Source organism: Carassius carassius, chromosome 12, assembly GCF_963082965.1.
Source record: "Carassius carassius chromosome 12, fCarCar2.1, whole genome shotgun sequence".
In the NCBI taxonomy this organism is placed as follows: domain Eukaryota; kingdom Metazoa; phylum Chordata; class Actinopteri; order Cypriniformes; family Cyprinidae; genus Carassius; species Carassius carassius.
In genome coordinates, this window is record NC_081766.1 from 899,201 (window position 1) to 923,440 (window position 24,240).

Sequence of the window (24,240 nt, forward strand, 5' to 3'; positions counted from 1 at the left end):
GTCGCAGAGGAGACGGACGTCCGCAGTGGACGTAAATTATTCATGAGCAATCTGAATACATGCAAATTCATTGGCACAGCTCCAGGTACCTATGGCAACGCCCGGTGACCCCGCCCACAGCATCAGCATCAGTTCTGCGTGATTGTGTAAATATCCAACAAATACAGTATAAATAATACAATAAAAATAATATTCAAAAACATTGTATTATTTTACAATTATATTATTATAATGATTAAATACGGCATAATGAATAACAATAATTATTAATAATTTGTTGCTGATATTTTAATAATAAATAATATACATAATAAACAACAGTATTTTATAATAATATAATATGAATAACATTATTAGTAATTATAACTATTTTACTATTTTACATTATACTGCACAATAAATAAAACTATATTATTTTAAAATAATTGTTATAGTTAATGTGTTATTAATAAATTATACAAAATAAACAATAAATAGAGTATAAACCCTAGTGAAATAATTCAGATTCAGATCAATTATACTCTTGAAACAGAAAAAAGTTTCGAAATGGTTCATTTTGTTGTTAAAATCTAACTTCCATTAACCCGTTTTTTTTTTAAACCCACTGTTAATAATAATAATAATTGTAATAATAATAATAATAATTATATACTGTTTTTATGTCATTATTTTTTACATGCTTTAAGAAAAGCAACTTATAGAAATAAAATGAATGAAATAAACATGTCTAAATAAACTAAGAAGCGCTAAAATTTGTTATATAGAGGTGATCGGGGCAAGTTGTCACAGGGTTTTGAAGGTTTGAATGCTCAATAATACACACACTTTCTTCTCTTTTGTGTGTGTGTTTGTTTCTTTTGTCGTATTTTGTAGTTAAACACAGTTCATTACCATTTCTGTTCTGCAAAACATCATTGTTACTCTTTGCACTGCTATTTCAGGTTATGAACAGACATTATTTTCCTGTTTTTAATCATCTGTATGTTAATGAAAAAGGCTTTTTTGTAACCTTAGATTGTATTTTTATATTTCAATGCAAGGTTATTTTTCTCAAATCGATGTCAGCAGAGAAAAAAGCTTCATCTGCTGCCATCTAGAGGACATTATGACTGAAACACACACACACACACACACGAATAAATGACGGGAAAAGATATATTAACGTCATTCGTTTAATATACATTCATTTGGCACACAACTTTTTAATTTACAAACAACAGTCAGGTGCTTCCAAACGAGTCATTTCAGTGAAAGATTTGTTCGATTCAGTTGGAACAGCAACAATGAATCACTGGAACACGAGTCACTGTGTAACGAATGAATCAATGAATCGTATCAGCGATTCTGCTCCGAAACATCAAAACACACAGCACTTCTGCAATCAAACACAGAGAGATGGATCCATGAACCGACACTCCACTGAACAAGCACGTCATCTGTGACTCGAGACAACGAATCTTTTTGAGTCGATTCAAACGAATCTTAGCCCTTTATTAGGCCTCTAGGATGTTGGGTAACATTTAAAACGCTTTAAATGCAATTTAAAAGCCATCTGGATAATACTCATTGTGCTCAGAGTGATTTTCAGGATAGTAGGGATCTGAGTTTGCTCAGAAAAGACGGTGTTTATGAGTAAATACAACATTCCTAAGGTCCTAAACACATTCTCAATGCCACTGAACCAGATGAGAAAATATCAAAATAAAAGTCATCTGTTGTAAAGAACCAAACCGGTCAGATTCAGACACATCTTGTTGGAGTCCTAAAGAGGAGATGAACAGTTGAACTCTCTCACTGCGAGTGTTTTAAAACCTCTCGTGCTAGTAAATGAATAAACACACTAATCATTAAAGACCGAACGTGGTCAGAACATGTTATTTGTGTAACTAGTTGAACATGAGTTAGTTACAGCGCTCAGTAACATTGTTGTGAGAGATGCTGCTGAGGTTTGGTTTCTCTCTCAAGGCACTTAGTGAAGTGAAGTGACGTGACATTCAGCCATTTAGGAGCCGCAGAATCATACATGTGCAAGACGCGAGAGACACACAGACACACACGCTCACAGACACACGCTCACAGACACACGCTCACACAGACACACGCTCACACAGACACACGCTCACACAGACACACACGCTCACACAGACACACACACGCGCTCACAGACACACACACGCGCTCACAGACACACGCTCACAGACACACACGCTCACAGACACACACGCTCACACAGACACACGCTCACAGACACACGCTCACAGACACACACGCTCACACAGACACACGCTCACACAGACACACGCTCACACAGACACACGCTCACACAGACACACACGCTCACACAGACACACACGCTCACACAGACACACACGCTCACACAGACACACACGCTCACACAGACACACGCTCACACAGACACACGCTCACACAGACACACACACGCGCTCACAGACACACGCTCACAGACACACGCTCACACACACACGCTCACACAGACACACACGCTCACAGACACACGCTCACACAGACACACGCTCACACAGACACACGCTCACACAGACACACGCTCACACAGACACACGCTCACACAGACACACACGCTCACACAGACACACACGCTCACACAGACACACGCTCACACAGACACACGCTCACACAGACACACGCTCACACAGACACACGCGCTCACAGACACACGCGCTCACAGACACACGCGCTCACACAGACACACACGCTCACACAGACACACACGCTCACACAGACACACACGCTCACACAGACACACACGCTCACACAGACACACACGCTCACACAGACACACACGCTCACACAGACACACACGCTCACACAGACACACACGCTCACACAGACACACACGCTCACAGACACACACGCTCACAGACACACACGCTCACAGACACACGCTCACACAGACACACGCTCACACAGACACACGCTCACACAGACACACGCTCACAGACACACACGCTCACACAGACACACGCTCACACAGACACACGCTCACACAGACACACGCTCACACAGACACACGCGCTCACACAGACACACGCGCTCACACAGACACACGCGCTCACACAGACACACGCGCTCACACAGACACACACGCTCACACAGACACACACGCTCACACAGACACACACGCTCACACAGACACACACGCTCACAGACACACACGCTCACAGACACACACGCTCACAGACACACACGCTCACAGACACACACGCTCACAGACACACACGCTCACAGACACACGCTCACAGACACACACGCTCACAGACACACACGCACACACAGACACACGCTCACACAGACACACGCTCACACAGACACACGCTCACACAGACACACGCTCACACAGACACACGCTCACACAGACACACGCTCACACAGACACAAGGTCACACAGACACACGCTCACACAGACACACGCTCACACAGACACACGCTCACACAGACACACGCTCACACAGACACACGCTCACACAGACACACACGCTCACAGACACGATCACACAGACACACACAGACACACGCTCACAGACACACACGCTCACAGACACACGCTCACACAGACACACGCTCACACAGAAACACGCTCACACAGACACACGCTCACACAGACACACGCTCACACAGACACACGCTCACAGACACACACGCTCACAGACACACACGCTCACAGACACACACGCTCACAGACACGATCACACAGACACACACGCTCACAGACACACGCTCACAGACACACACGCTCACACAGACACACGCTCACACAGACACACGCTCACAGACACACGCTCACAGACACACGCTCACAGACACACGCTCACAGACACACGCTCACAGACACACACGCTCACAGACACACGCTCACAGACACACACGCTCACAGACACACACGCTCACACAGACACACGCTCACACAGACACACGCTCACACAGACACACACGCTCACACAGACACACACGCTCACACAGACACACACGCTCACACAGACACACGCTCACAGACACACGCTCACAGACACACACGCTCACACAGACACGCTCACACAGACACACGCTCACAGACACACGCTCACAGACACACGCTCACAGACACACACGCTCACAGACACACACGCTCACAGACACACACGCTCACACAGACACACGCTCACACAGACACACGCTCACACAGACACACGCTCACACAGACACACGCTCACACAGACACACGCTCACAGACACACGCTCACAGACACACACGCTCACACAGACACACACGCTCACACAGACACACACGCTCACACAGACACACACGCTCACACAGACACACACGCTCACACAGACACACACGCTCACAGACACACACGCTCACAGACACACACGCTCACACAGACACACACGCTCACACAGACACACACGCTCACAGACACACACGCTCACAGACACACACGCTCACAGACACACACGCTCACAGACACACACGCTCACACAGACACACACGCTCACACAGACACACACGCTCACACAGACACACACGCTCACACAGACACACAGGCATACACTCAGTGTGTCTCTGTAGCAAACACACACCGCAAAAAAATCAGCTTCTAAACCTGTAGTTCTGTCTCGCTTCCCAGAACAAACACCAATGCCTTCTCAAATCAAGATACACTGACTTGAGAAGCAAAATGATGTAAAACAAGTCTTGCTTTTTGAAGAACTTCTCAAAATGAAGCAAGTTCAGGATTAAAACAAGGAGGAGTAAGAAAAATAATTGTTTTCCCTTTGAAAGATTTTTTTCTGATTTCTTTTCTATTTTTAAGCATAAACTCACTTCATTTTGTTTCGAGTAAATGTATTTTAATTTATAACTGTTAAGAAGTTTATAGTGGAAAACGAGACCAAAACACCAAGTCAAAAACATTTTTCAATGCACATATGCTTCTGCATTAAAAAACAGAACTTGGACTAGTCACATGATGCCAGGCGTTTCCCGTCCTCCTCCTTGGCAGCATTTGCTCAGGTTAAAAAAACAAAAGTAACATTTGTTCCATTTTTCCTGCAACTTCCTGTTCCTGTAGAGGGCGCCACTGTCTGCTACCGTGCATTGTAGCGCAGCTGCTGAAGTTTGCGCAGCAGGATCTGCATGAGGTCAAAGGTCATAAAGCTGATGCCGACGGCGATGGGCCCTTTGACCCAGTTCATGCTCAGGCCCTTGTAGAGACCACGGATCACGCCCTCCTCCCTCACGATCTCACGCATGGTGCCCGAGATGCTGCTGTAGGTGTGTCCAGTGACCCCCGCCGTCTGCATGCGTCTGCGCACCACGTCCAGCGGGTAAGAGGCCGACTGACCGATCAATCCTGCGCACGCACCGAACGCCAGACGCTCGTACGAGAACGGCTGAGAGCGGCCCGTGCGCTCTGAAACAGACACCAGTTACCAACCAAAACATGGACAATTCAATCACAACATTTGGAATAAATATATGCAAACCTAAGAAAACATGATATACATGATAATGTACATTAATAATAATAATAATAACTAACAGTTAAGAATATATATTAAAAAAATTGACAATAAAAACTTTGTAATATATACTAATGTAATAAAACAATATAAATGATAATGTACATTAATAATAATAACCGTTAAGAATATATAAAACAATTTAAATATTTAAAATGTAATATACATTAATAATAATATCATCAAAAAAAAAAGTGTTATTTTTTTGTTAACACTTTACAATAAGGTTTAATTACTTAACATTAGTTAAAATTAATAATGTTAATTTTAACATTTATTAATACATTATTAACATCAAAAGTTGCATCTGTTAGTATTATTTAATGGACCTGAGCTACAATGAAGTAAAAATGGAAAGTACTTTAGCAAATGATTTAAATGTATTCATTTTTTTTGTTAATGTTAAGTCCTTTAAATAATATTAACAGATAATTTGTTAAATTAAAATTCAGATTACTACATTTTTATACAAATATTCCCCAACTCAGGTCCATTAAATAATATTTTCAGTTTTTTTTATTTTAATTAATGTTTTAACAAATGTTGTTTAATACATATTTTAATAAATGCACATAATTTACATTTTCACAATCAAAAACTGTATCAGTTATTACTATCTAAAGGACCTGACAAACTAAAAATGAAAAATACTTTAAAGCATTTATTAATTTTAGTGAATGTTAACATTGCATCTGTTAATATTATTTAATGGCCCTGAGCTAACACGATCTCATTTTAATGTTAATAAAGATGAATAAATATTATGAGAAATGTAAAGCCTGTTGTTATTAATATGGTAAAAGTGTTAGCAATCTTCTGTGTGGTGCAATTAAATCAGAAGTGAAGTAAAAGCGGTCGGTTCTTAGAAAGCTAGGCGTGTACCTGCGTGGAGCTTCTTGAGCGTCTCGTAGGTGAAGAAGCTGAGTCCAGCGTACGGCACGACGCCGAGGATTGTGGGAGTGAACCCCCTGTAGAGCGTCTTCAGCCCCTCGTCACGAGAGATTCGGACGAACACGTGCAGGATGTTACTGTACCTGACCCGCAATGACATCACAGTGACATCACACTTCATCACATTCTTTTCTTACACTACTAATTATTTTACTTGGAAAAAATCAAATTCATGTAAAGACATTGTGAACATTTTATAAAGGAAATTCAACAATATGGTGCTAAAATGTTTTACATTTTACCCATGGCATGCATGGGTGTGTGTATATATATATATATATATATATATATATATACACACACACACGTTAATATTTTTTTAAATATATACATGTATGTGTATTTATATATACATAATAAATATACACAGTACACACATATTTTGTACACAAAAGGTTTTCTTTTGGATGCGAATAATCACGACAGCACTAATTTATTTAAAAAATTGTGATTTCTCTACCTGGAATAATTGTGGAAATTAATGAAATCTTCAAACACCACTGGCGTTTTTATAAAAACACACATTTTTCTAGTTATGTAATGCTCTTGATATTTTACAAGGTAAACAAATTGTGTGTGTGTTTTTTTGTTGTAGTACTTTTAATGCCATGTCAGCTTCTACGGCTAGGTTCAAGGAGAGTAATTCAAAATTAAAACTATTTCTAAAAACTAGATTCGGATTTACCGGATTAAAATCCTTTTCTAAAAGTATCAACAAAATAATAGAGTATTGCACTCCAGCAAAACATGTTTAACAGACAGCGGATTTTGACAAGATGGACAAACGTAATAATAATAATAATAATAAAAAATCATTTGCGGTGTTTAGTATTATTTATATACTATTATAGTATTTCTTAATATTTAATATAAAATAATATATCATTAAAAAAAATATATAAATATTGTGATATTGAATCTAAATAATAAATGTAATACAGAATTAATTGCATTTTTTTTTAATTTTCGTAATTTTTTTAAATTTTACCTTTTTTTAATTAGCTTGTATTTATTTTATTTCACTTCAACTCATTTTTACATTTTTTATTAGTTTATCAAGTTTACATTTTACGTTATACTGTATTTCATTCAAGCTTTATTTCCGTTAATAAACATGTTTTTCAATAGTTTCAGTTCACATCCACAGCATGGATGCTGGAAAGCCGTCACTGAAGAGCTGAAGTGTAATCATCTACAGATTTGTGATGAAGTGATCGCTCTTACATCTCTTTGGGCGTGACGGCCATGCGAGCTCGGACCATGTCCAGGGGGTATGTGATCATAGCAGCCGTGGTTCCTGCCAGAGATCCAGCTAGCAGCCGAGGCACAGGAGGAAGAGCTCTGCAGGACAACATCTCCTTCAGTTGCTCACTTCTGAAGCGCTTTTGGCTACATGATTAAATATAAACGTGCAGCGGTGAAGCAGCAGAGAGTAGAATCACACTCACTTGCCCTGGAAGCCATAATACTGTCCCAGAATCCTCTTGTATTGTTCATGAGCGCAGAACTGGATGGCAGCGTATGGAATGACACGCACCATCGTGGCTGAGTTTCCCCTCCACAGACTGAAGAAGCCGTCCTTCAGATACGTGCGATAAATTAACTTGTACGCCTCCTGCAACCCGTACAATTTATATTATTATGCATTCTGCAAAGTGACTTACACGGCATTCGTTATATCAGTTAATGCATGCTCTAGGAACCGAACCCATGAGGCTGGCTTGGCTAATGCTAAATGTGACCCTGGAGCACAAAACCAAAGAATTGAGATGTATGCATCATCTGAAGCTGAATAAATGATCTCTCCATTGATGTGTGGTTCAATATTTGTCTGAGATGCAACTATTTGAAAATCTGGAATCTGAGGGAGCAAAGAAATCTAAATATTGAGAAAATCATCTTTAAAGTTGTTCAGATTAATTCTTAGCAATGCATATTACTAATCAAACATTACGTTTTGATATATTTACGGTAGGAGATTTACTAAATATCTTCACGGAACACGATCTTTACTTAATATCCTGATGATTTTTGTCATAAAAGAGAAATGTATAATCGTGACCCATACAGTGTATTGTCTATTTCTACAAATACACCCCAGAGACTCGAGACTTGTGCTCCATACAAGTCAAACGTTTATATTAATGTGCAAAATTAAAGCGCAGAAATAAATACTCACCTTGGCGGAGAATCTATTCGACGACACTGAAATGAGAAGAAAAAGAGATGTTTTAACAGTTTCCTGAGTTCATTCAGCTGATAAGGAATTAAAAGTGCTTTTTTTTTTAAGCAACAAAAACAAAAATGGCCAAAATCATTTATTGGGCAAATACAAGGTCTTTTACTTTAAAAACAAGCAAACTAATCATCTGTACAGTTGCACCAAAAGGCATCACTCTTCATTGCTGGTGTTTTGGACATTTGAAGGTAATTTTAGTGTGATGACAAACCTTATATGTTTCTTAAATAGAGTTTATTACTACTACTACTACTAATATATTATATCTTTTATTTAAATATTTTAAATATATCATTAAAAACAATAAATAAATATATTACAATAGTAATAATCCTACTGCACTGTATAATTAAATATAATAATTATAATAATACTACAGTTGTTTTTATTTTAATATTACTGCACTGTAAAATAAAGCACATAACAATAATGTATGTTTAAATATTATTTTTGAAAGTTGTAATATATATATATATAAGAGTTATAAGATCATATATATATATATATATAACAACTTTAAAAAATAATATATACTATTGTAATAATACTATTGTACTGTAAAATAAAGTATATAATAACAACAACAACTAATAAATCTTGTTTTTATTTAAATATCATTTTATATCCAGTTTAAAAGAATTTACATTAAAGAAATATATTATAATTGTAATAGTACTATTGCACTGTAAAATAGAGTATATAATAATAATAATGATGACAACAACAATAATGTTATTATTACTATTTTAGATCACCAAGCTTTAAATCTTTTTAACAAACAATCAAGAATTATATTATATAATAATAATAGCAATAACAGCAATAATAATGTTGTTTTTATTTAAATAATATTTTATATTGTTTAATAAAAATTAAAAATATATCTTACAACAGTAATAATACTACTGCACTTTAAAATAAAGTATTTAATAATAATAATAATGATTATTTTACAGTACAGTAATATTCATAAATTTCTCTGCTTCCAAAATGTTAAACCTCGCAGCTTTCTCTTTTGCTGTCAACAGACTTATAAATGACTCTCTCGTTATAAATCCGGTAATATTGTTGGAGAATCGCATTTTCAAATGCACATTATAAGTGACACATATGCACATATTTAAGGTGCCATGTTTGCACCCCTGGGTGTTTAGCGGATGTGATTTACACAGATCCACTCACGCTTGACTCTCAGAACGACTCTGACTGGGGGTTTACACACTTTAACTCATCGGTCAATGTTCATTCAGTCACTCGAGGAAGGTTAATATGAGTTTGTCTTCTTGCCTTGGAAGATAATTTTGGTTCGGTCCAGCGGGGCGACGGCTGTTTTGGCCACGGCTCCTGCAAGAGCCCCCGAGAGCAAAGAGTTCAAGACAGAGCGACCCGGTTTAAAACCCTGCACACACACACACACACACACAGAGAGAGAGAGAGAGAGAGACAGAGAGAGAGAGAGAGAACAAAAAAGAAAAAAGAAGTGTTATTCCTCAAACCGTCTCTTCATCTTCAAATCGACTCGTCTTCTGTTTGATCAGTGCACTAAGAAACTAGATCCATCCCTCAGTCACTAATTAATTTGTCCTGTTTATCAAAAAATTAAGGATTCGAAAATATCTATCCTGACAGAAAAAAGAAAAAAAAAAGGGATTTTTCAGATAAAAATGTGAATTGAAAAATAGATTTTAAATAAATTAATATAATTAATTAATTAAAAACAATAATAAAAAAAATATTAATATTTATTAATTTTATTATTAAGAAAAAACTTTATAAGCCTCTCAGGGTTGCTTTGTTTAGGACAAAGTTTTGTGATTAAATATCTATGTCTATAAAAATAATAACTATAATAAATTATTATTATTACTACTAAATAAAAATCTAAAAATTATGGATATCATCAATATCATTAATATAAATATTATTATTATTAGTGGAAAATTACCTAATATTTCACTGTATTGCAGCTTTTGTGATTTAAGTCATACTGCGATTTCAGTTTTATTTCAATTAACTGTGCAGACCTAATACAGACACGAACAGCTCATGTGTGTTCTCGTTAAACATTAAAATGATTGATGGTTTTACTGGAAATGAGTCGGTCAGCAACCCACATGGAAACTAAACTAAACTAAACTAAAATAAGATCATGATAACAGCTTCCTGACTCTCGTTCTTATTATAAGAGCTTGACATTATTTTGAGCTTGAACTCATCCCACATAAAATTAGAAATATGATTTCAAACACGACACACTTAGTATGCGAACAGACACAACACACAGTGAATATAGTCACATTATAGCACTCTCAAGTGTCTTATTGTAATTATAAAACAGTCACTATATAATACAAATATTAAGGGCACAACATTAATTAAAAAATTAATTTTGTAGGTGCTGTGATATGCACACGGACTGTTAGTGTTAACTAAAATAATTGAATTAATTTAACAAATAAATGTTAACTAAAAAAATTAAATCTTCAGTTCTTCCTGTTGCCTCACAAACCGGTTTTTCCGTCTGCATTCTTTAACAACACAATGATAGTGCACTCATATGGTGATTGTGCAATTATTTGCACAGAAACACAATGCAACAGCTGTGCATCATTTACATGCACACAAAATAGGTTTATGCTCATGAATAAAATCATACGGTTTTAGAATGGTATGAGGATGAGTAAATAATGACTATTAAAACTAAAATATAGAGTTGGAATGGAATGGTGCATTCTTATTGGCTGTTCTCTGCTGTGAGCGGTTCAGAAGGGAGTATTCTCACCTCTGATTGGCTGGAGGCGGGGCGTGGCAGCGCTTCGCCCTTCGTCAGCGCCCCCTGGTGTTCTGCGTTCCCCATGCCAACCTGATCCATTCACACACACCACAACCAAACCTGGAACGACATGAGAGAGAAATATTAGAAAGCAACACCATAACATCTAACACTGCCAAACACATCACACACCTATTTAAAAATCTGCAAAGACGTCTTCTAGAAAAGAGATGAATGTCAAGATCAAGTCTAGCTCTAATTTCACCCCAAGATGAAATGGAAAAAATAAGAAATGATATTTTTTGCGTGAAGAAAATTAAAGCTTTTCTGGACCATTCCGATTTTTTGCATTGTGACATTATTTTTAAGTCATTTTAACATCTAGTAAAACATCAAATGTGCTTAATTCTCATGCACAATGCACAAAAGGTAATACTTCACAATCAGTGCACAATTATTTTAGTATAATTGATATGTTGTTTTGTTTAATAATTGTATTTTGCATTTTTTTTGTGATTCATTGCATTTTTGTAATTTTTAGTTTTTGTTTTTTTAAATAAGTCTATACAATTTTCATTAATTTTATTTGTTTTCGTTTTTAATACGTTAAATTTAACTATTTGAAAATGAGAAATGCAGCTGAAATAAAAAAATATTAAAAAAAAATTGTTTTATTATATATTCTTGTTAATATTTATTTAGTTTCAAGTAACTTTTATTGAAACGAACAACATTTTTTTTATATAATTTATAAATCCTTGTTAAATGTTAAATACAACCATTCATTGATTATTCATGTTAGTTTACAGTGCATTAAATAATGTAAAAATATATATATTTTAAAATACGTATTAGTAAACAATGAAGTTAACATTAAGTATTTTATTCTGTATTTTTACCAAAGGAAAAAAAAATTTTTTTGCATGATTATTTTTCATTGTAATCATATTCACAGGATTTCCATCGCCATAAATGGCAAATACTGTATTAATCTAACAGTTGTGATGAAATGAAAATCACTCATGCACAAAAATCCAATTGACTTGCAGATACATGTCTGGATCAAATAACATCTGAAAGGGTCACACGGACGCACCTCTAATAATAGCACAGATGCTGAATTATTCAGGGTCTTGACGGCCTGAGATATGAACAAGGCTTCGGAGAACACTGCTCGATATAGCATACATCTTGATTTAGTTTTCTGAATATAATGCAAACATGATTTATTTAGCTACTTCTTCTGTGACACTCGTTAGAATATAAAAGCCATAATCAAACAGCATATACCGTTAACTAAAACTACTAAAAATAATTTTCAGGAAGTCAAATAAAGATGAAACCAAATAAAATATAAATATTAGATGAAAAGAGTTAAAAAAATTAGAAATGTTGCCTTGGCATCTAAATTTTTAATCTTAATAACCAAAGTTAGTCTGAACCTTTAACAATACATTTCGAAGGTTTAAAGCTGTATCTGTTAAAGTTAGTTAATGAACCCTTTTTTTTTTATTAACAAAGGTTAATAAATGCTGTATACCCATTTTTATTTCTGTACTATGGAAGTCAATAGCTACCATCAACTGTTTGGTTGCCTACATTCTTCAAAGTATCTTCATTTGTGCTCAACGGATGAAAGAAAGGCACACAGGTTTGGAACAACATGACAGAATTGTTATTTTTGGGTGAACTATCTATCTAGAACTTGCAGGTCAGTCAAACCTGATCTCTCTGCTCTCAGCGGTGGAGGTGAACGGGAACGAGAGCTCAGTGGGTGAAAGGTGCTTCACGCTGACACACATTCAGTGCATACGAACACTTCAGAGTCCTGCAGACGTGCAACCTTAAAGGGACAGTTTACCTAAAGATTTTAACTCACCCTCGATATACATTACTCTCTTCTTTCAGACGAATACAGTCGGAGTTATATTAAATATTGTCCTGGCTCTTCCAAGCTTTATAATAGCAGTGAATGGGTGTTCTTTTCCCCTCAATAGTCCAAAAGAAGTCCAATAAAGTGCATCCATCCATAATAAAAAGTGCCTCACACGGCTCCGGGGGGTGAATAAAGGCCTCCTGGGGCAAATCAATGTGTTTTTACTGGACCTTACCCTACGTCTACGTCATCCGCCGGAATGAATGCGCATACAATAGTTAGCGCAAGCTAGAGACAGCAATTTAAAAAGTTGTACATATGGATATTTTTCACACAAAAACACGTTAATTTGCTACAGGAGGCCTTTATTCACTCACCAGAGGCGTGTGAGGCACTTTTTATTATGGATGGATGCACTTTATTGGACTTCCTTTTGACTATTGTCACTCCTTCACTGCCATTATAAAGCTTGGAAGAGACATTAAAATTTTTAATAGAACTCCGACTGTATTCGTCTGTAAGAATAGAGTCACACACCTAGGATGGCTTGAGGGTGGGGTGCTTTAAATTTTTGGGTGAACTATCCCTTTAAAACGCATGTAGCGCATTCACTCACTGCAATCCTGAGACTTTAGCACGAAAGATCCAGAATCATTTAATAATTCATCATAGGCTTTTAAAAGCTTTTAAACCCTGGGTTAAGCAACATTCCACAAGTGCGAGTTTTATGCATGAAACTGTTAACAAAAGTAGGGCTGCACGTAATATCATCATATCATTTTTAGCACCGATATTGTGATGTGCGATGTTTAGTCTAGTGATCGTTAACCCGTGTGGAGCAGGTACCAGTGTTCAAAATACAGCTGATTCTTAAATTAATTTCAAAGTTTAACCATCATACAATGAAGGTTCATCATTTGCATGTGTTTTAGGCTCTGTTGGTTTGAAAGTGGTTTTAAACCAGATGCACATCATGAACACTGAATTCGTGAACTTGTGTGCAAAATGCATGTCTCTGCATGTATCCTTGTGAACACAGTTGCTTATGGCTTAGGTGAAGTAAAACAGATGTGCAACAGTATATTGGTATCTTTGTTTTATTATATTTATCTTCGTTTGTTATTTTCTATGCTGATTTACTCACCTACTGTACAAAATCACCTCAATCATTGAGTATATTCAAGTGATCAAGTCATCTGGTGATTTCTTTTTTCAATATCATAATATATAAAATCGCAGAAAAACGAAATATTGCAATGTTTGTATTTTCCAATATCGTGCAGCCGTTAACCAAAGTCATTTTTACCATCAGAAATCTAATCTTGGTTTCAACGTTCATACATTGAAAAAAAAATTGTGTTGAAACAGTTTGCATTCAGAAATTAATATAACTTTTACAAATAAATACAAAGAAGCGACAAATAACACTGAATTTTGAAGAAGACTGCACATAAACACACACACACACATATATATATATATACATCAGTGCTGTCAAATGAAAATAAAAGTTTTTGTTTACATAATATATGCGTTTTCGGTGTAAATTAATTATGTATATAAGTAAACAAGTATATTTCAGAAAAATACATTAGGTTTATATATTCAAATAATATTAGTTTTTTTATTTAAAACTTTGTATTTCATGCTGCGTAAAATAAACCTTTGACAAGAATTTAAACTAATTCAACTGTGAAAAGGTTTCTTTAATGATTAAATCACCAGATCTGTTTCCCACTGTGTTGAACTGTGGGACCATTTCCAAAACTCTTCTCCCGTCCTGTGTGCCTCGCTCTTTCTCAGTCTTCAATGTTCCCAGCGGATCCGATATCAGATCCACTGAAAGCCTTTTGTGATTCGCAAGGAGTGGAAACACCAGACAGCCAACAAAAATAACAAGAGCACACAAACAGAGATGGGCAACGACTCGCACACTGTTATACATCAATAAAAAATAGTTTAGAAATCTGATGTTTACATGAGACAGGCTATAAACGAGACATCTAAAAGCAAAGGCTTTTTAATCTTTCAGATGCATCCCCCAAATATAATCATCCTTGTGCAAAGACAGCTGCATATATTTCCATAAAAACCCAATTTATACTGTGCAAAATTATATATACAGTATATACATAAATGTGTAAAACAAACATATACATATACATACATACATTTTTACTTGCTATATTATTTTACTGGTAGATGCATTTTTTTTTTCCAGTATTTGAATCTATTTATATTCATTAATTTATTTATTTAAAAAAATATATTATTATATTTACAATATAATGTGTACATATCAATAAAATATTTATATTTATATATATATAAAGCCTAAAAGCGTATTTATTAAACATGTCACAATCATGTTGTCTATTTTATAAAACAGTTTAAATAAAAGATAAAAGCACCTGTCAGCAGAATCTTATTTTTGAAAGACACGGGATTATGACTGGCAGTGTAAAACGATCAAATATAAAACACTTGACAACAATAACATCTGATTAATATTTTGACGTCAAATGAAATCGTCTGTTATTAAATATTTCCTCAGAGACAGATCTGAACTCATGACATATTTCACAAGATCAGTCAAAGTGCGTTAGCATTTTAGCGTGTTAGCAAAACAACCGTTATCGAGACAGTTTCGACGCTCACCTGTGGGTCTGACACCTGTTGAATCTCTCTGCGTAAAACCAGAACAAAAACACCGACTCTACCGGAATCTGATGACGGTTTGCTCGCACATTCCAGTTCATTAACACGCTTCTGATGAAGTCAGAAACTCCAGTCAGCGTCCACAAACTAACGCAGGAAAAAACCTCGCCAGCGGCGTCAAACTCACTCGCGCGCGCGGCTACACGCGTCCGTTCTGCAGGTGAGAGCCGGTTAAACGTGTTTTATTTCACTTTCACGGCTGCTGCTGCGACTTCAAGATGCTTTAATCGCACATTTCACGCGTCTGCTGCTTTGAAGGGCGAGTCCAGGTGCATTGTGGGAGTTGTAGTCCGGTGCGGGAGCGCGCTTGACGTGGATAGGCTCGTTTGAAGGGCGGCGAACTGTAGAAGGGGCGTGTTTGGAGTTTTAGCGAGAAAGTCATGTGAAGCGATGGGTGTGCTCACCAACATAACAAGTGCAATTAAATCTTTTTTTTTAAGAATTTAGGTTTAACCTTCTGGTATTGTTGATTTGGGAAGTTTTTTTTATATTTTCAGTGAAATCAAAGTAATATATATTTTTTCGATAATATTTTGTATTTTGAGAGAATTTCATTGTGCTATTTAACATGTGTGCAATAATTATGATCACAGGAAATAATTTTAAAAAAAATCTAATATTTAAATTATTTTTCAATCATGGCAGTATTTCGTGTTAAAATAGAGTCATCGCCTTTCAAATCCAGTTTTTTAAGGCAGATTAGTTGCCTCTGGTGGGAGTAAAAATTCCATGGTTTAGCCAATTTAATTAGTAACTGAGTCTTCTACCGTTCCGAAGAAGTAGCGATTTCTAAAAATTTCTTTACATTTTTTTTTGGTCTAAAATGACAGAACAACACCAGAGGGTTAACAGAGGTATTAATCATCTTATTAATATGTTTGATAATTATGGGAATATTTTTACTTATGAACAATTTATGCGAACCCCCAGTTTTCCTCTCCAATTTAAGGAATGTTATTAAAGATATTACTCTTACCCTTGTTCAGCTTATCAAAAGTCATTATATATATATATATATATATATTTAGTTTATTACATCAACTTAAACTAAATTAAAATACATAAAATAATAAACTATTACATTTTAAACTAAACTAAAAAACATTAATAAATATAAAATAAGTTTAGGTTTTATATATACAGTATATATATTTTACTTTAGTTCAGTTAATGTCCATTTTATTTTAAGTGACAAAAATAATGTATGGTTTTAGTTTTAATAATCAATATCCATGACATATTTATGTGTATTAATATCTAATACCACTACTGTACCACAACACGTTTGCAAAACTATGATTAAAAAAAGCTATTAAAGCAATGATATTATCTACCAAAATACTTAGAATAAAATGTGCATAAAATATAAAAAAGAAAACTTATTTAAACAATTAAATTGGCTTATTAAACTATATATAATTGCATTTATATATACATATATTATTTTATGATTTTATAGTTGCGAGTATAATGAATAACTATGTTATTTTACTATAAATGTACCATTTTGGGTGTATTTTTGTAAAGGAATATGTATAATATATAGACACATAAGTGTGATTTAATCACAAACACCATCAGTTCCAGTACGGAGCGGGTTTATTCAGAGCTTATGATCGAGAAAACACTTGGGATTCCTATTCAGTGCATGAAAGAGTGTTCTGCGTAATAATAAAACACTTTGAAATGTCATAAACAAGCAAGAAATGCACACATTTTACAGGCATCCCACCCGATGGTCTTTAAATTAAACATATTAAGGGTTAATCAGCCAGAGTCTGAAATCCGAAGCACAAGTGGTCATTCTTGGGTAAAAAAAACCCTCGTACAAACTAAAAAACATCTACACTGTAACCTGTGCATGTGGACGTAAGATGTTGGAGTACAGACATTTAGTAAGAGCTCCACAGTTATCCCACGCCGTCCTCTGATGTAATCGTGATGGTTTTGAGTCTACAGACGTTCATCAGTGACTCAGGCTTCCCTTCTTGCCCGTCCAGAGCTCTCTCAGCTCCACCTGACAGCCGAGGTCTCTGAGAGCGGCTCGACCCACGTCAGCGCAGTCCCTGTGAGCCGCCAGAGCCTGCAAGATCAGCGCCTCGGCTCCCATCTCCAGGATGAGCGTGCTGAAGTCACGCGTGTGGGCCACCAGGTTCCTCAGCAGCATGCACGACTGTGTCTGAAACAGAGATGAGGCAGCCACTGAAGGATTTCACCAAACAAGGCTGCTCCGCTTTCCAGGAACGACCATGTGAAGAACAACGGTTTAGCAGTTATTTATTTAGGTCACACTTTATATTAAGTGGCCTTAACTGCTATGTACTTTCATCAAGAAATAAGTGCAATGTATTTATTATGTTGATACTGTCAACAGTGTGATATAAATGTAATAACAGAAATTAATTGCATGCATATATTTTTCAAATACAAGTACAGTGTAAAAACATGTATGTGCACAATAAGTGCATTGTACCAAATTATTAATTTAAATGCAAGTACATACTGTAGTATTTAAGGCCTCTTAATATAAAATAAGACCTTTATTTATTTATTTATTTTCAGAAAACAAAGAGAAAAGAAGTACAACAACAACAAAAAAAAGGCTTAAAATATATATATAATTATAAAAGTTTTAGAATTATGTTTTAATACTTTTGTTGTGTGTTTTTGTCATTCTTAATTATTATTTGTGTTTTACATGTTTAGTAAATTAAGTTAAACTGAATGAAAACAAGAAATGTTGCTGTGGCAACTAGCTGAAATAAATTACGCTTTTATTTATTTATCATGTTAAAGTTTATTTAATTTCGAATAGCAAATGCTTCTTATGCATTTTATTTAATTGAACTATAATAAATGTAACCAAGTATTCACCAAGAATCAAAATAAATAAACATTACATTTTACACCATGAAAGAACTTTTTGATGAATAAGAAAGAAAGAAAGAAACTAGATTTTCACATTTTCTTAAGAAAATGTATGGTTAAAGGTATGTTTCACACTATGGACCAGCATAGTTAACGTTTTTTATGTGAACAGGCCTTGAGAGCAAAATGATATGCATTTTCTCCTAGTCTTACAAGGTATACAGGTATATTGAGAAATGCTGAAAACTATGTATGTCAGAGAAATCCCTGTTCCTGAAGCTCAGACAGTAGAGAGGTCATGGGCCTCTGAATGAACACACAGATGCTTTACCTGCACATTGACTTTATCCGGGTGATTCTTCATGGCCTGCACGGATGCCAGCGCTCCGCCACACTCCACAATGACTTTACAGTTGTTGGGTTTACGTAGCGCGAGAACACAGAGCGCCGCACATCCCTGCTCACACACCTGAACACACAGCGGAGAAACAGACCAGCTCGGTTTATTCAAGGCATTGAGGTTTGCCTACAAAACTACCACTGGCTCTGCACACGTTTACCTAAATTCATTACTTCAGACTTATGTGCCCTCTAGAAGCTTGCGTTCTGCAAATGAACGTCGCTTGATTGTGCCATCCCAAAGAAGCACAAAGTCACTTTTACGGACTTTAGATTAAATGTTCCCTCCTGGTGGAATGAACTCCCCAACTCAATCCGAGCAGCTGAGTCCTTAGCCATCTTCAAGAATCGGCTTAAAACACATCTCTGTTTGACCCTCTAACTTTAACACTCACTATTCTCATTCTATTCTATAAAAAAAAATCTAACTACCTTTCTAATCTTTTTGTATTCTATTTTATTTTCATTTATTATACAATTATTAAAAAAAGACCTCTAACACTAGCTTGCTCTATTCTATCTGTTTTTTTTTTATTATATTATTTAAAAGCCCATGCTACGTGTTCTGCGTTTAAGCTAACTGAGACTTTGTTATAGCACTTATATATCATTGCTCTTTTTGTCCACTGTCCTCATCTGTAAGTCGCTTTGGATAAAAGCACAGACAGACTCCTTTCACAGCCACACATAGAAACTTTATTAGTGCAACATCCAACAAATCATCGGATAATTAATTAGGCCAGTTTATTTTAATTATTTATTTTATTTATATTAATATTTATATTATTTTATTTATTTTATTAATATTTATTATTTATTTATTTGATTTAATTATAAAAAATTAATTTATTTGTATTAATTTATTTTAATAATTATTGTTTTTTTCTTTATTATATTTATATATGAAAACAAATGATTAAACATATTTCTCTAAATCAAGAAATTAACAAATTTTCTATGAAACCATTAATTTCTTATTATTATTATATAAAAACACACTAAGTTTAAAAGCAGTTTACAACTTCTGGACAGTAATTAGATAATAATAATAATTGGCATTTTATTGCACATCGGAGGACACACCTGTGCACTGGTCATGTGACGGTTCATCGCCATGACGATAAGCTCCGCCCCACCGCCATTCACAATGGCATCTTTGACATCATCGTTTCCAGCGATGGCTTTCAGTGCGCCGAGCACCTGCTTCACAAGCTCCTGGAAGACAGAGGCATCACAACAACAAGAGATTGGTTTGTGTTCACAGGAGCTGAAGCTGAAGCTCTCACTGATCCTCAGCTCACCGGACGATCCAGACTGTCGGCCAGGAGCGTGATCATGAACCTCAGGCCCCCGAGGTCTACGATGTCCTGACAGAACTCGTCTCTCACGGCCAGACGGGACAGAGTCCCACAGAGTTCACTGAGCACTGACGTGTTCTCTGGGTGAGCTAAAGACAACACATCATCAACATTCATCAACTAATATATGACCAACTCTGCACTGCTTCAGGTTTCTAAATCTGCTGTGCTGCATGCAAAAATAAAATAGTGTCTGTCATAATTTCTCACAAAATATGATGCATTTTGTTGCATTTTTTATTTTAAAACAATTTGTGCAGTGAAGAATCTTGTATTCTCCATATATATATATATATATATATATATCAAATCATCATTGATATTTTTTAACTTAGCATCAGTTTAGGTAATATTAAGTTTTTGTTTTTTTTGCAGTTCAACAAATCAGATCACTTTATCACTATATACACGTAAATCAGACTGCTGATCTGACCATGGTCAAGAAAACAATCATTGAGACTCTTCACAAGGAGGGTAAGACACAAACATTCATTGCCAAAGAAGCTGGCTGTTCACAGAGTGCTGTATCCAAGCATGTTAACAGAAAGTTGACTGGAAGGAAAAGATGCACAACCAACCGAGAGAACCGCAGCCTAATGAGGATTGTCAAGCAAAATCAGTTCAAGAATTTGAGTGAATTTCACAAGGAATGGACTGAGGCTGGGGTCAAGGCGTCAAGAGCACCACACACAGACGTGTCGAGAGATTTACTGAACCACAGACAACATCAGAGGCGTTTTACCTGGGCTAAGGAGAAGAAGAACTGGACTGTTGCCTAGTGGTCCAAAGTCCTCTTTTCCGGTGAGAGCAAGTTTTGTATTTCATTTGGAAACCAAGGTCCTAGAGTCTGGAGGAAGGCTGGAGAACGCAGCTTGGGCTATGAGCTTAAGTTTCCAAAGTCTGTGATGATTTGGGGAGTAATGTCATCAGCTGGTGTTGGGTCTATTGTGTTTTTTGGAAACCAAAGTCACTGCACCCGTTTACCAAGAAATGTTGGAGCACTTCATGCTTCCTTCTGCTGACCAGCTTTTAGAAGATGCTGATTTTATTTTCCAGCAGGATTTGGCACCTGCCCACACTGCCAAAAGCACCAAAAGTTGGTTAAATGACCATGGTGTTGGTGTGCTTGACTGGCCAGCAAACTCACCAGAGCTGAACCCCAGAGACAATCAATTTCTTTTTTTTATTTTTATATCACAACTGATATTTTTGTATAAGGCCTTTTATGCAATTCATCAGATTTTTTTTATTAACAACCAGGGCTGTATAATACATGCAGATATTATTTCTCACTGCATTTATTTCTCGTTGCATGCCTAGAGGAAACTCGGCTCACCTTTGGCAGCTTCAACAATCACTTTCAGTCCGTTGTGCTCCTGCACGATCATCCTGGCGTGTTCATGAGCGTTTCCAAAGGCCACACGCACGTCATCGTCAAAGGTCATGACCCTCAGCGCGACACAGGCCTCCCTCACGACCTCGGGGTGCTGGATGTGTTGTGTGATGCTGGCGGTGAGCAGCGGGAGCACGCCTGCCTTCACCAGATTCTGCCGGTTGTTCTCGTGCTTCACACAGAAGTTTCTCACGACGCGGAAACACAGACAGCTGAGAGCGGCGTCTTTCTGGTGCGCGGTTAAAACGCTGATCATAAACTCTCGCCCTTCCGCGTCCAGGAGATCCGGCTGGCCGTCTGTTAGCGCCGAGAGCGCGGCCAGAGCCACGGAAAGGGCTTCCTTCTCTCCAGCGGCTCTCTGGCAGCAGGCGAGGATCGTGGGATACGCCTCTTTTTGAGCGGCCAGGTATCGCTGTGCGAAGCCGAGAGAGCACTGCTGGGTGAAGACCCTCAGATCCTCCAGAACTGATGCAGACGATGCACTTTTGAGAGACTCTAAAACCTGAAAATACACCGCCGAGAACATGTTAAACACAAAACCTACAAGTCTTTCAGTCCTGCAGCAAAACATCGTGTGTGAAGACATACCTGAAGGACCTCGTGGGTTTGATTCTCGGCGTTTTCTTCAGAACAAACTTTGGGCACTGCTTTAACAATATAGCTGAGATCCACACCTGTGAGGACGAATCAAATCCCTTTATCATCATACATCTAGATCTGTGTGCATTTATGATGAATGAACATATGATTCATACTTTTCTAGTTCACTTGAAATTCAACCACAAGCGCGTAATGGTGGAATGTTTTTATTGATATTTTTTAACTTAGCATTATCAAATTAGGTTATATATTGTTGCTTGCTTTTAGAGGAAATAATAGTTTTAAAAATAATTAGGTTAATGTTGAATAGTTTGCAGTCATAAAGGCCAAACATTTAGAAGAGCCTTTCTAAATAAGCCTTTTTAGCTATCTAGGTCTGCATTTATTAAATTAAAAATATAGTTAAAACAGTGATATTGTTTATTTAAAAAAAGGTGTTAAAAACATGTGCATGAGTGTTACTATATCTTTGTTTCTAAATTTATTCTGTTATTTACTTAAATATTATACAATCAATGTCCCTCAAACAGGACATTAGTTTTATAATATTTAACCATTTTTGTGTGCATGAATATGACTATTAACTTATTAACTAATTAATTACTTTACTTCTGTCAACGGTTTAGAATAATTTATGTTTTTGAATGTTTCTCACATAAGCTCACTTAATGTTGTATTTATGTGATACAAAAAAAATGTATATTAGATAAATCTCAAAATTAAAAAATTTATAATTAATATACATACATATGCATATATTCACTAAGGGTGCACAAAATAAATTAAGCAGACACATGAAAGTAAACTAAAGTATCTTTTAATGTTTTTAATAGCTCACCCTGAGACTCAAACTGCTCGATGGCCTCCTTCAGAGCTTCGCTCTCGTCCAGGTCAAACTCCTCGAGGTTTTCTCTGACCACTGCATCGAAGGTCTCCTGTGTGATCCTGCGCGAGGCCATGACGTCACTGCCTCTGCCTGACCACCAATGCATTCATTAGATTTACGTATGTTTTCCTGTATTTGGTTATCAGTTTAGGACATGAAACGAAGGTTATATGAAACTATGGTGTCACCATAGTTTTTAGAAATGTACCATGGTAATACTACAAGTACCTTTAGCCTACCATAGCAGAAAGCATTAATCTCACATATTACCATCTGACAACATCACTGACTGTACCATGGTACACAATTCACTGCAATCAAAGCGTGACAAACACAGAAACATTATTTATTACCGTAAGTCACTCGATGTAAGTCGTACTACCTACACATAACGCTCACTGGAACACAAAGCAAAACAAAACCTCACCAATCCTACTGAAAGAAGAACAGCGGGCGGTACGCTAACAACGTAAGCTGAGAACAGAGCCATAGACAGTAAAAGAACAGAGGCTGAACGTACGGTATTTTACTGACGCAAACGCTTCGCGAATTAGGGCAGAGCGTTCTTTATTGTGGCTCGGGTGAGTTTTGTGAGAGAAATATGTTCCGCTTCATTTAATATACATACGGGTGCGGAC

The 24,240-nt window shown here is 36.5% G+C and overlaps 2 protein-coding genes across 2 annotated transcripts; both read right to left on the bottom strand.

Moving 5' to 3' along the window:
• Window positions 1-5,060: 5,060 nt before the first annotated feature.
• On the bottom strand, window positions 5,061-16,398 carry slc25a42 (solute carrier family 25 member 42). The gene is made up of 8 exons (XM_059562940.1): window positions 16,039-16,398; window positions 11,514-11,624; window positions 10,019-10,130; window positions 8,672-8,697; window positions 7,941-8,107; window positions 7,717-7,833; window positions 6,424-6,575; window positions 5,061-5,432 (listed from the first exon to the last, which is right to left on the bottom strand). Exons 2-8 carry the CDS (start codon window positions 11,601-11,603, stop codon window positions 5,107-5,109), a joined length of 990 nt encoding a protein of 329 aa, XP_059418923.1. The 5' UTR covers window positions 11,604-11,624; window positions 16,039-16,398; the 3' UTR covers window positions 5,061-5,106.
• Window positions 16,399-17,995: 1,597 nt separating this feature from the next.
• On the bottom strand, window positions 17,996-24,153 carry LOC132154091 (armadillo repeat-containing protein 6-like). The gene is made up of 8 exons (XM_059562719.1): window positions 24,030-24,153; window positions 23,555-23,692; window positions 22,705-22,790; window positions 22,060-22,618; window positions 20,667-20,812; window positions 20,449-20,580; window positions 19,298-19,435; window positions 17,996-18,277 (listed from the first exon to the last, which is right to left on the bottom strand). Exons 2-8 carry the CDS (start codon window positions 23,673-23,675, stop codon window positions 18,065-18,067), a joined length of 1,395 nt encoding a protein of 464 aa, XP_059418702.1. The 5' UTR covers window positions 23,676-23,692; window positions 24,030-24,153; the 3' UTR covers window positions 17,996-18,064.
• Between the last annotated feature and the right edge of the window lie 87 nt (window positions 24,154-24,240).